General features: G+C 43.8%; 1 protein-coding gene across 1 annotated transcript; it reads left to right on the top strand.

Annotated features, from left to right (window-relative positions):
- Nucleotides 1–1,995: 1,995 nt before the first annotated feature.
- CRCT1 (cysteine rich C-terminal 1) lies at nucleotides 1,996–2,284 on the top strand. The gene is given in 2 exon segments (XM_045546334.1): nucleotides 1,996–2,199; nucleotides 2,201–2,284. Coding segments are annotated over 2 exon segments (288 nt in total).
- The last annotated feature ends 10,367 nt before the right edge of the window (nucleotides 2,285–12,651 follow it).

Raw genomic sequence — 12,651 nt, forward strand, 5'->3', positions numbered from 1 at the left:
GAAACTAGTATTTTCTGTGACTTGCCTTTCCTCATCTGTTCCCTCATGCTGCTCCCAGCTCACTCACCCCCAAACCTGTCTCTCACCGTTAATTTTTGAATTCTTAGTATTGCACTCCTTTTATATCTCACATTCATGGTTGTGGGAAGTTGCATGATTAAGAAGCAGTTCAGAAGTTGGTTGACTATCCAATTCTTAAAAGTTAGTTATTCTAAAAACACTCTTTATCATGGATACTTTGGACCTTCAAAAGGGACTTTTTTCCTCTTTTTGGCCTTCCCTTCTTTTCTTTCCTTCCCTCCCTGCCTCCCTTCCTTCCTCTTCCTTTCCCTTTTTTCTTTCATTTCTTTTCTTTCCCATTGGGCAGTGGCCCCAGCGAGAACCAATTTCAAAGGGAGATTGGGGGAGGCGGCCCACGGGGTAAGAGTGGAGGGTCCTGCAGGCTGGCTTGCCTTTTTGCAATCCAGCTAGTGTCCTGCACACATTTTTCTCTTAAGCCCCCTATGCTGAATTATGGGGATATGGTAACCTGACTATGTCCACAACTTTTTAGGTCTTAATGTTTCCTTAACTTTGCCTGGTTTTTCTTTCTGTCTCCAGTGACAGAGAGAAATCACCACTGGGATTCCCGTATGCGTCCTCACCATCATCTTCACTCAACTCCATCTGGAAGCATCTGGATGAAACCCAGCAGGCTTATCACATAGCCTGTGGCCTGTCCTGGGGAGACAAGGACCAAGAGGCAAACCAAGATAACAAGTAAGTGGACTACCAGCTACCAAGGAGATGACTACACAGGAACGGGTGTGTGGGCAAGTGGAACCATGTGTGTCTCTGTGTGTGTATGTTGTGTGCATTGTAGACAAGGGCAGAAGGGGCCCCATACCTACCCTCAGCATATACACAGCCCTCCAAGCTATGAACAGTGTCATGTTTGGAAAGTAAACATGCCAGAGCAATCCTGGCACCTCTGTGAAGTGATTTGGATGTCCACGTGCACCACCTACAGTGCTACCTGAGTGATGAATGTCTCTGGGATGTGAGTGTCAGCTGAGCATCTCTATTGGGAAATGGGCCCCTCCCAAGAGCCGGAACTTGACTGCAATCTTATAAAAGCTTCTCTGGCTGGATGCTGCTCAGTCCACTGCCTGGAAGGTGGCCTGTTCCAGTTGGAGAACTAAGAGAGTCTTCCAGTGTAGCCAGCGCCTGGTAAGTCTCCTGGTGGGGTCTGGGGGAGGGGAGTGGGAATAGTTGAAGACAGGGGAGGAGAGAAGACAGAACATAGCCAGCATGTAGATGTGGAGGGACAGCCCTGGAAAGCATCTTCAGCTTCAAGTGAGCCAACCTCTCATGGTACTAATGAGGGCATGGAGGCCAGACAGGGGACCCCCAGACAGGGGCTTTTGAAAGGTTACATAGCAAGGCTGTCAGAGTTGTGACTAGAACTTGGGTTCTTGAATAGGACTATTTCTATTATATGCACCATTCTCCTTCTCCTTGTGTTTGTGGGGGATGAGAGGCATAGATGCAAAAGAATGACCAGGACATGCTTCTGGCATTTGTACATTCTTTAGACCCAGGAAGTAGGGATGCAGGTGTGATCTGGGTATTTTCTAACTGATGGGGTGTTTATACAATGCTAGTAACCACGAGAATATCACTTGAAGATCTGTGGCCAAAGTGAAATGAGGCAGAGGAAAAGATAAGAGAAAATTTTGGGTTGGATCACACAGATCAATAGCTACATATCCTCTTTATTCTCCACTGTGGAGAACGTGGGTGGTCCTTATTCTAGTCAGAGAAAATGGAAACACCTGTTTTGGATTTGTATCTCTGCTTCCCCTCTTTCTGGGTGCTTTTTCCCCTTTGCACCGGGCCAGGCTGGTGTACACTAAGCCAAATCTCAAAAGCTCTGAGTTCTTTTGTTTTGAGGGAAAAGTCTGCTCGCGTTTGAAGGGCTGCCTTTCTTCCAGGTTCGCCGCGAGGAGCTCCGCGATGTCCTCCCAGCAGAGCGCCGGTGCCGCCAAAGGCTTTTCCAAGGGGTCGTCCCAGGGCCCCGCTCCGTGTCCCGCCCCCGCGCCCGCCCCGTCCTCCTCCTCCTCCTGCTGCGACGGCTGCTGCGGCAGCTCGGGCTGCTGCGGCTCCGGCTCCACCGGCTGCTGCTGCTTTCCGCTGAGGCGCCGCCGGCAGCGGGGGTCGCGGCTGCTGCTGCTGCGGGGGCGGCAGCCAGAGGTCGCAGCGCTCCTGCAACACGGGCTCGGGCTGCTGCTCGGGCGGCTGCTGAGACGGCCCATGGTCCCCAAGAGCTGCGCTAGGGCGACCCGCCCAGCGGAGAGCCCCCCACCCCGCTTCTCCTCTCGGCAGTGATGACAGCTCCCAGGCGGGCCTCAGGGCTTCCCCCGCCCCCCAAGGTTAATTGCACTTTGATGTTCAGAAACCCATCCTATTTTCAAGCCCCACAAAACTCCCTGACCCCCATGTGACTTTTCTCCCTGGGGATCAGAGAATCATGAGCGGGACACTGGACCCTACTGTCTGCAGGGGCTCGCACACAGCAGGTGTTCAATAAATGTCCACTGATTTGACTGTTCTTTGAAGATGTCATAATAAAGTGTCTACCTCCTGGCAACTGCTTTCCTATTTGTTCCTTCGCTTGTGTTGTATTTATCAACCTTGTTCTCTTACCTCATCCACTACCTCTCACCGGATAAAAAGGCTTGGAAAGTTTGTGAAAGGCAGAAAACTACAATTCGTGTCTGAACAAGAACATGGCTTTCTGGTAGTTAATTATGATAGCAGTGATCACATGTTGACTGTTTTAAGTATTCTAAGGGCTTTACATGAGAAGCAGCTTCTAATTCTCATAATGACTCACCGAGGTGGGTACTGTTATACCCATTTTATGAAAAGAAACTGAGGTTAGGTAGCTTGCTCAAAGTTACTCAGCGGGTGCATGCTGAAGACTGGACATCTGATTCCGGGGCTTATGCTCCTCACTGTTCCCCTTGGTCCCACCCAAGACTTTCTAAGTCTTGCCACTGAGGTGCCCACCCTCCTGTCCACCAGGTGCAGGCAGCTGTGTGCAAAGGTTTGAACTGGCAACACCTGGGGGCTTTGGAATCAGGCCAGTTGAGTCTTTTATTTTGGCAAGGAGGATCATTGACTCAGTGCTTTGTTTGCTGGGTGAGAAAACTTTTCCCAAACTGAGACTTCTAGGAGACTAGGGACCACCCTCTCCAGGTCTCAACTGTGCACTGAGGCATGACCAGGGGACATGAGTTTCTGGGAGTCTCTGGGGTGCGCCATGGGAATCTCATTCTCTAGAGATGGTGGTTGTGGCAGTGGCAGGGTGTGTGGGGGGCTGTCATCCCGAATAGGTCAGAAACCCAGCTCTATGGGCATAGATTTTGCCCAACCATTTCAGGAAAGATGAAACAGGAGAACAGCATCCTCTGCATGATGTCTGCTGGGTTCAGAAAGGAAGAGATAATGGTGATAATAATAGTAACAATAGCTACTGTTTATTTGGCAATAATTTTGTTCCAGGCACAAAGAGAGGCTTTATTTGTTACATATATTAACAAAGTGAGTTAATATATGCATGGTATTAACTTTACATATATTAACTCACTTAATCCGCACAATAATCTTAAAATAAAGACTCTTATTATTTATATTAATATGCAGGGGTTCAGAGAGTTCCAGTGACTTGGCCAAAGTCACACAACTAGTGAATGTCCAAGGCCCCCAGATGGTGAGTGAGGGAGACGCGATTCAAACCAGGACCTGTCTGCCATGACTGTCCCAAGTCATGCCCTCACACTCAGAGTCATGCTCTACTGCTTTAAAAGTCACCACCACCCAGGGGACAGCACACTTGGGCCTCTGTGGACACACCCAGGCTCTTAGAAAATTGCAGTTTGGCTTCTTGGTTGCTGCTCCCTCAGTGACCCAATGACTGGTGAGCTCTGTCATGGCATCCACCCAGCAGCCAGCTGCTGAAGGTGTTAGCTCAGAGGCGAGGTCGGAAATGCTCTGTTGATTCACAGATGTTTAAAGTTGAGGCCAAATGACCCCTTGCCAAGGAAGCTCTGGAGGGCAGTCCTGCCCTGCCCAGGAGGGGCCCTTACTTCCATCTCTGAGATTCTGTGATTTCCAGTGGGAGGCGATTTGTGGAAGCTGTTTATAAACAGATGATGTCACCTGTGGACCTGCCTACCCCAAGACTGGTGATGTGCGTTGAAGCAACAAGTCCCGAGACCTGGTGGACAGCAAGACAGGAAGGGAGGACTGCCTGACTCAGAACAGACAGACTGGAAAGCCAATCTGAGAGTGAGGGCTGGCCCTGGAGCAGGAAGCTGCGGCCTGAGTTTTGGGTAGGAAAGGTGGTGACTCACTGAGAGATACGCAAATCTGAACGGGAGTACATGCCCTGGTACAAGAGTCATGTTGGTATCTATCAAATGGCTGGCTGTAAGCACAGTGGTACCACCAGGCCCACACATGTCGCTGAAACCCAGCAGGCCACCACAGGTGGACTTTGGTGACAGACATTTGGGCATTTTAAGAATAGTTTATGTTAGGAACCTAGAAAATCACTTTGGATGGTCTAGAGCCCTCTGCTCATGGCCCTGCAGGCTTTTCCAATTTCCAGCAGTAGGTAAAGCTGTATGTGTGGCCCAGATATTCCCTCTTAGGTGGCAGTGGTCATACCCCAGCATTCTGGGCTTGTGGAGAATTTGGCAACATGCTATCCTACTCAAAGGTCATCACCCAGTATGCTGTGACAGACAGAATCAGGTTTTCTATTATCTTCGGAATAAATGGACATTATTATTGAATATCTTTTATTCACAATGGCTCCAATTTCACCTTACATTATGTTTATTACAATGGCAATAATAACAACCGATATTTATGTAACACTTAGCAGTTCATGAGGTATTTTCATATATATTATCTCTTTCATACTGCTGTAAGTAAATACTATTATCTCTGTTTAACAGGTCAGGAGAGGCTCCTAGAATTTAAGTTACCCACCTGAGGTTATCCGGCAGACACCGGGCAGTCTCTGTTTGGATCAGGCCTGTTAATGACTTCTAAGAGAGGCGAGAGCCACCTCCTCCTAATATGCACTGAGGTAACTGAATAATATCACCTAGGTAATTATTTAGAGACGGTGCTACATTTATCATTGCATTTCTAGCTTCTAGCATCATGCCAGGTAAATATTAGGGATCAGGAAAGTATTTTCCTAAAGAATTCTAGGGAAATGTACAAAAGCATTTCTTGACCTCAAGGAGTTTTTAGTCTGATTCAGGAAATGTGGTAAATAATCACACAGGATATGAATGATAAATCAGATCCAAAATACAAGAAATGTCACAGCAGAACATGGCATCAGCAATTGCTATAGGAAGTCAACTGAATTTAGATGAGGAATTATTATAGGACTTTGAATGAGGGCAAGTTACTATGAACTAGAATATTCACAAGACTTCATGGAAAGAAAAATGTGGTCAGGGTCTGAAGGATGGAAACACATCAGAGAAGCAGAGATTCATTTATTTATGTATTTGTTCAACTCTATCAGACACTGTTTATGGTGCTGGGACAGAACCAGGAATGAGACCAAGACCCTGTGGGCATGGACCTCACTTTCTGGGGCCAAAGAAAAGAAAGTGAGCAAGAAAGTTGATTATTCCACATAGTGAAAAGTGTTGTGATGAAAATAAAGAAGGTAGGGGTATAAACACTAACTAGAGGAATGTGGGGATTTTAGATGGGGCCAGGGAAGGCCTCTATGAAAAATAGCTACTCAGGCAGAAGAAGTGGGAGGCATCGGACAGAGCAGGAAAGCAGGTGACTGGGGGATTCCTGTCCCACTGGCAGCCTGGGGGTACAGGTGTTTAAGGGGTACTTCCAGTTATGTTGGCCCCACTAGAGACTTTCATTACTAGAAACGTAGGTTGGAATCCCAGCTGCTTGGCACACAGGTTTGCTATTGAGATGATCATATACTATGCTCTTGGCATTATTTCATTTGAGTTTCACAACTCTCCCCACATTCTGTGGGTAAAAAACTGAAACACAGAGCTTCATGCCTTGTAATTGGCAGAACAAGGTTTTGAACTGGGTGTATCTGACTCCAAAATCAATGTTCTCAACAGTGGGAAGGTGGGGAGTAGTTCAAGCTGGGACCAAGTGAGGAGAATGGGGACTCAGGGTTGTGGTGGTGGTATAGAAAGACCCTGAGGACACATCCTCAGAGGAGGCCAGATCGTGGGAGGTTGTGAGTGCCACGTCAAGTAGGTTAAAACATGTCATATTTATGGGGTGTGGTGACAGGAAAATGGTTTTGGAAGAAGTATTTTAGAAAGACAGAAGTTGCTTTATGTAACATCCACAGTACTAACTTAAGATTAATCAGGCAGCAATGATTAGAGTGCTCTAGAAGAGGAGGTGAGTGAAGAGAACAGGCACAATGGCCCAGGTTCGAAATAAAGATGTGAACCTGGCACATGGCAGTGGGTAAGAAAAGGAAATGACAGATATGAAAAGCATTTGTCCAGAAGGAAGTAGAATAGATAGAACTGGGTGATGTATTGGGGTTGAGGAAGAGGAATCAACTGGGGTGTCTCTGAGGCTTTGGGCCTGGTGACTGGGAAATGACAATAGCATAGACAAAATAAACAATTCAGAAGAAAGAACTGGTGGGGGAGGAAGAGAGTAAGTTCAGTCCAAGATGTGGGTTTGAGGCTCCTGCAGGACATAACCATGAGGTGGTGATGTGGGGCTGGGACCCCTAAAAAGCAAAATAAACACAACTGAGATGAATGAGAATAAGCCATACATCGGTGGGGAGTCCAGTCCTTGGAATGAATGCAGTCTCATGTCTGCAGTGAAGGCTATGAGAAAACAGACCCGGTCTGTCTTGTTCATTGCAGTAGCCTCAGTGTAAAGAACAGAGCCCGAGACAGCAAAGCACTCAATGAACGCACATTGAATGAATGAATGAATGGATGGGCAAGACAGAAGGCCAAGAGTTGAGTTGAGTGGAAACTGAGTGAGCAGTAAGGAGGAAGTTGAGGTCCAAGTGAGGAATAACTCAAGGATTTGTCCTAGACAATTTATAAGGCTACTGTCAACTCTTAGGTTGTAGGAATCCAGGCAAAAGAGAACGAGGGCAGTAGGATGTCATCCAGTGAGGGCCTTCCTTCCCAGTGCATGATCCATCTTTGGTATCTGGAAACCCTTGAACAGTTAAAGTAAAAAGTTCCATCTGGAGGGATAGTAGTTTCATTTTAACTGAGTAGAACAAGTTGAAAAGGAAAACTGGCATTCATAGTGAGTCAGCAAAACATCCTCTCTTCTCCAGATGACACTGCAGCAGATCAGAATGATTTAGCCCTGTTAAGTCTGAACTATGTCAGCTTGCCTCAGGAGTGACAGTTGACCCTAGAAAAGCAAATATCTCCTTTTCTCTTATAAACATTGCATAAGGGCAAGAGCAAGGGCTTCTAATCCATCTCATTTAATGATATATCTCACTCTTAAGAATTTATTAGTTCTATTGCCTATAATGTAGCTATATCAACTCTGCATGTTTGGAAACTTAATTTTCAGTGTTCAAAGGCCATTTTCCTACCCTTCCTATGAAATGTGATTACATGTACCTGAAAGCCAAGAATTAACCTCCTCCATCTACCTCACATGATTTCTGTTTATTCATTACTACAATCTTTCATTCATTAAAAATTTGTTGAGTACTTGCTATATCCTAAACACTTTATGACACTCCAATAGTTTGTGTGAGAGAGCCAAACATCATAATACCATGTAATGTGATAAATACCTGAAGTCAACACCACAGAGAGGTGATGGCTCAGCCAGTGGAGGGATTGACAAAAGGCTTTGTTTGAGTTTAGTCCTGAGGAATGTGTAGGAATTGGTCAGGCTAAGAATATAGAAAAAATTACTGAAGTTAAAGTAAACAATAGCAAGTGCAAAGGCCAGAGTGGTGAACATGTGTTTTATAGCAAATGCTTTTGCATGACTGGAGCCCAAGAAAGCCAGAGCAGGTGAGATTATATAGCTGGTCAGGGCACAGATACGGCAGCCCTTGTACAACTCCTTAAAGCTCCTGGAACATTATCTTGGAGGCATCTTGGACCATGGCATTTTGGGGGCTTATTAGGTCGCTCTCCTGTGTTTTTAATTATATCAAAGTTACCTTAACTTAAAAAATGGGGCATTAACTTCATCTGTAACAACTATGCTCATCTCTTTTCTTTTCTTAGTGCCTTCCTCAAATTTCAGAGTGCCCTTCATAGTTTTATTTTTTACTTAAATCTTCCTTAATCCCATTGAATAATGCTTATCCCACCAATCATCCTGCCAGAACATCTCGCTCCAACTACCATGTCCTCTCTCAAGCTCTGTGCCCAGTGGTCTTTCTTCAATCTCCAGGATCCCAGCTCTTGCCCTTGTTGGTCAGCTCCTTCCCCTCCATTCTGGACACTGCACTGCCCTCAGCATTTTATAATTCACTGGGCTTCTCCCCTCCTTCTTCTATGCTGGTCTTTTTCCTAGTTCCACTTCTACGTTTGTGAATTATACCTAAGGTTCAGCCCATAGCTGTCTGATTTTCTCTTTCCTCAGAGAAATGTCATTCATTCATCCACTCACACTTCTATTGAGGGTCTAATATGGGATAGGCTCTTGGTTAGCATTTCAGATAGAAAGATGCATTAGGGAGATTCCTTTCTGTGAATGTCTCTAAAATTTCTATCTCTAGTAACGGTATTTCCTGCAAATTACAGGTTAAAAACTTCTGAATCTCATGGAATAGTTTCATTTGGATAGCTCAGACACATCTCACCCAAAACCTACCTACTTCTCAAACTAATTTGTTTTCATCCAGATTTCTCTACTTCAGAGGGGATACTGTCACCATCTACACTGAAAACTGCAGTGAAATCTTTGACTCTTGCCTTTCTGTTGATTTTGTCTCTAGCCAGTTACCAAGGTGTATTGCTTTTTCCTTCCCAGTAGTTTTTCCTTCATCCTTTCCCCTCTTATATCTACCACCACCATCTTTTAATCCTCCACAAAAAAATGGGTAGGGAATGTGGACATAAAGGATCAGGCACCTGTCATGTGGCTTGAGTTGGAAATCCTAATCCATGCCCACATATGGTGGGAACAAGGCAGCTGTGGTGAGGTCACACCTCTGTACCACATATGAAGGACAGCTCCATACACCTTCCAAGCCTCTGGAACAGCGTAACACTTTAGAGTACTTTAGCTCTGATTAGCCTCTTCTCGCCTTACATTTTATTATTGTCTCATACTATAGCTTCATCTCAACATCCTCAAGTTAGCCATCATTACCTTTATTATACTATTTTATACTGTTAATGCTTGTTTATTTTTATCTATTTTTTCATCTCTCCTCCTCCCCCTTATCGTTATCTACTTCAGATCATACTATCCTTCTGGATTAGGTTTCCTTCTTCCTGAAGTAAATACTTTGGTAGTTCTTTTAGCCACTACCTGTTAGATCAATCTTCATCTTAAAATATAATATTTTAATTGGGTCCTTACTTTTAAATGATATTTTAGCTGGATACAGAATTCCAGGTTAATGGCCGGGTGCGGTGGCTCACACCTATAATCCCAGCCCTCTGGGAGGCCGAAGTGGGAGGATCACTTGAAGTCAGGAGTTTGAGACCAGCCTGAGCAAGAGCGAGATCCCATCTCTATTTTTAAGAAAAAGAAAAAAGAAGAAGAAAAAGAAAAGAAATAATTCCAGGTTAAAAAATATTGTCTTGGATCACTTTGGAGATATTATTCCACTATTTTCTGACACCAATGGTTTAGAAGGGTGTGCCAGCCTAATTTTCTTGTTTTTTTTTTCATTGTTGTTGTTATTGTTGTTTTTTGTTTTTTGGTAATCTGTTTCATCTTCTGGCACTTTTTACAATTTCTCCTTAAGGTTTGTATTTATGAGGATTCATGACTTTCATTCATTCCTGAAAATTTAGAGCAATATCTCTTTAAATATTACTCCTTACTCGTTCTTTCTGGAACTCTCATTAGATGCATGTGGGACTTTTGAATTCCATATTCCAGAAATTATGGCATTCTAAATCACTTCAACATATTTATCTTTCAGTTCATGATTTCTCCTTTCAGTTCCTTTTAATATACTATTTGCCAGCTAACTGTTAATTTTCTCCAGTATCTATATTGCTTTCTGTGTTAGTCCATTTGTGCTGCTATAAAGAAGTACCTGAGTCTGGGTAATTTATAAAGAAAAAAGATTTGTTCAGTTTACTGTTCTGCAGACTATGCAAGAAGCATCATGCCAGCATCTGCTTCTGGTAAGGGCTTTGGGAGCTTCCAATCAAAGCAGAAGGTAAAGGGGGGAGCAGGCATGTCACGTGGTGGGAGAAGCAGCAGAGAGAGAAGGTGGTGTCAGTCTCTTTTAAACAACCAACTCTTGAGTGAAGTAATACAGCGAGAATTCACTCATTATCCAGGGGAGGGCACCAAGCCATTCATGAGGGATCTGCCCCTATGACTCAAATACCTCCCCCCAGGCCTCCCATTCAACACTGGGGATCAAATTTTAACATGAGATTTGGAGGGGCCAAACATCCAAACCATATCACCTTCCTTCCACATTAGTAAAACTCCTAATTTTTAGCTGGGTCCATGGCTGCCCAGAATAAATATCCCAGGCTCCCTTGCAGCTAAGTGTGGCCATGTGACTCAGTTCTGGGCAACAGGAGGCCAGTGGGAGTATCTCCAAGATACTTTTTAAAGGATAGACTCACACCCTTTGCCCCCTTTCCCTTCTTCATCCTTTTCTTCCTCTCCCTGCCTGGAATGTGTCCTGAGGGCTGGAACTGTATATTGAACCAAAAGAACAAGTGTCACCCACTACGAGCTGAAACAGAAAGGTAGAAGAATAATCAGTCCTAGATGTTTGTGGAGCCTTACTGCCAGTGCTAGATGGCCAAGATCTGGAATTTTAGGTGTGAAGCAAAACTAATTTTATATGAGAAGCTTTTAACTTATCAATCCACTATCTCTTTTGTCTTTTATTCTTAGCCAAATGTAATCTTAACCAATATCATTCATTGATTTTCAAATGCCAATGAATATATTTTTGATTTCTTTATTTCTATTTGATTCTTTTTTCACGGTGTCTATATTTTCTTATGTTTAAAATTCTTATTTATTGTCTTTAATAATTTTAAACATACTTTTTTAAAAAGCCCTTTTTAAAGAGCAGTTTTACATTCACAGCAAAATTGAGAGAAAGGCACAGAAATTTCTCATATATACTCTGCCTCCACACACGCACAGCCTCCTCCGTTATCACTGTCCCCCTCCAGAGTGGTACAATTGTTACAACTGATGAACCTACATTGACACGTCATAATCACCCAGTCTATTACTCATTTTTAAAGTATGTATCTGATAGTTCTTTTATCTGAAATTTCTTGGTAGTCTAATTCTACTGTTTATAGTATTTATTGAATCCCCTGGAGATGAACTCATGATTCAAAATTACACAACACCAGCCTGAGCAAGAGCAAGACCCCATCTCTACTAAAAATAGAAAGAAATGATCTGGCCAACTGAAAATATATATAGAAAAAATTAGCTGGGGATGGTGGCGCATGCCTGTAGTCCCAGCTACTCGGGAGGCTGAGGCAGTAGGATCGCTTAACCCCAGGAGTTTGAGGTTGCTGTGAGCTAGATTGACACCACGACACTCACTGCGGCCCGGGTAACAGAGCAAGACTCTTTCTCAAAAAAAAAAAGAAAAATTACACAACATACAAGAAAACAATCTGCATTGAGTTTATCTTCAGTGAGACTTTATTTGTGGATATCCTATGGGACTTATATTGAAGATAATTCCCTCTAGATTAATTTAGGGTTTGTCTCTGCCAGATATTCCAGGTAATCTGTCACCGGCCTGGGACCAATTTTTATGTTAATTACCTAGCTTGGAGAGTCTTAGATCATGTGTGTAGTATCCTTTGGAAAGAGTGGCCAACAGATAGGAGACGCAGGTCCATGGTTATGAACTTTTAGGGCTTATTCTGCCCCCTTTCCATACACCTAAGCTAAGGCAGACAAGCTTCTTTGTGTCTCGTGGTCTCCTTTCTCTGGTCCACCTTTTTCAGGGAGGATATCTTCTTTATCACTCCCAATCTTGTCTCCTTCTCCTCATGACCTTAGATCCCAAACCCCTAGAAAATGACATTCTCCATTCTCAGCTGCCATATCAACTTATGGACTTCTTATTTTGATTTTGGTTTTTAATTATCTCTTCAGTTGTAAGACTTGAGAATTTTTCTTACTTTCTTGTAAGCTTAGAGATGCATTAAAAAGATATTTATTATATTTTATCTAACACTTGAGATGGTTACAGTATAAATGTTCTAAAGTTTCCTAATAAACAATACTGCCAGAACCAGTGTTAATACTTTGAAAGTTCCAGACTGTCTCAGCTATACTGAGGGAAACCAAGGGAAAGAAATTCTGCTCTTCATAGGGGCAAGTACACTCTGGGGACTTCTGTGGTGGGCCAGTGGTACTTGATGTGAAAGAACCTCAAAACGAAGTCAA

The sequence above is a fragment of the Lemur catta genome, chromosome 3, assembly GCF_020740605.2.
Source record: "Lemur catta isolate mLemCat1 chromosome 3, mLemCat1.pri, whole genome shotgun sequence".
Classification (NCBI taxonomy): Eukaryota; Metazoa; Chordata; class Mammalia; order Primates; family Lemuridae; genus Lemur; species Lemur catta.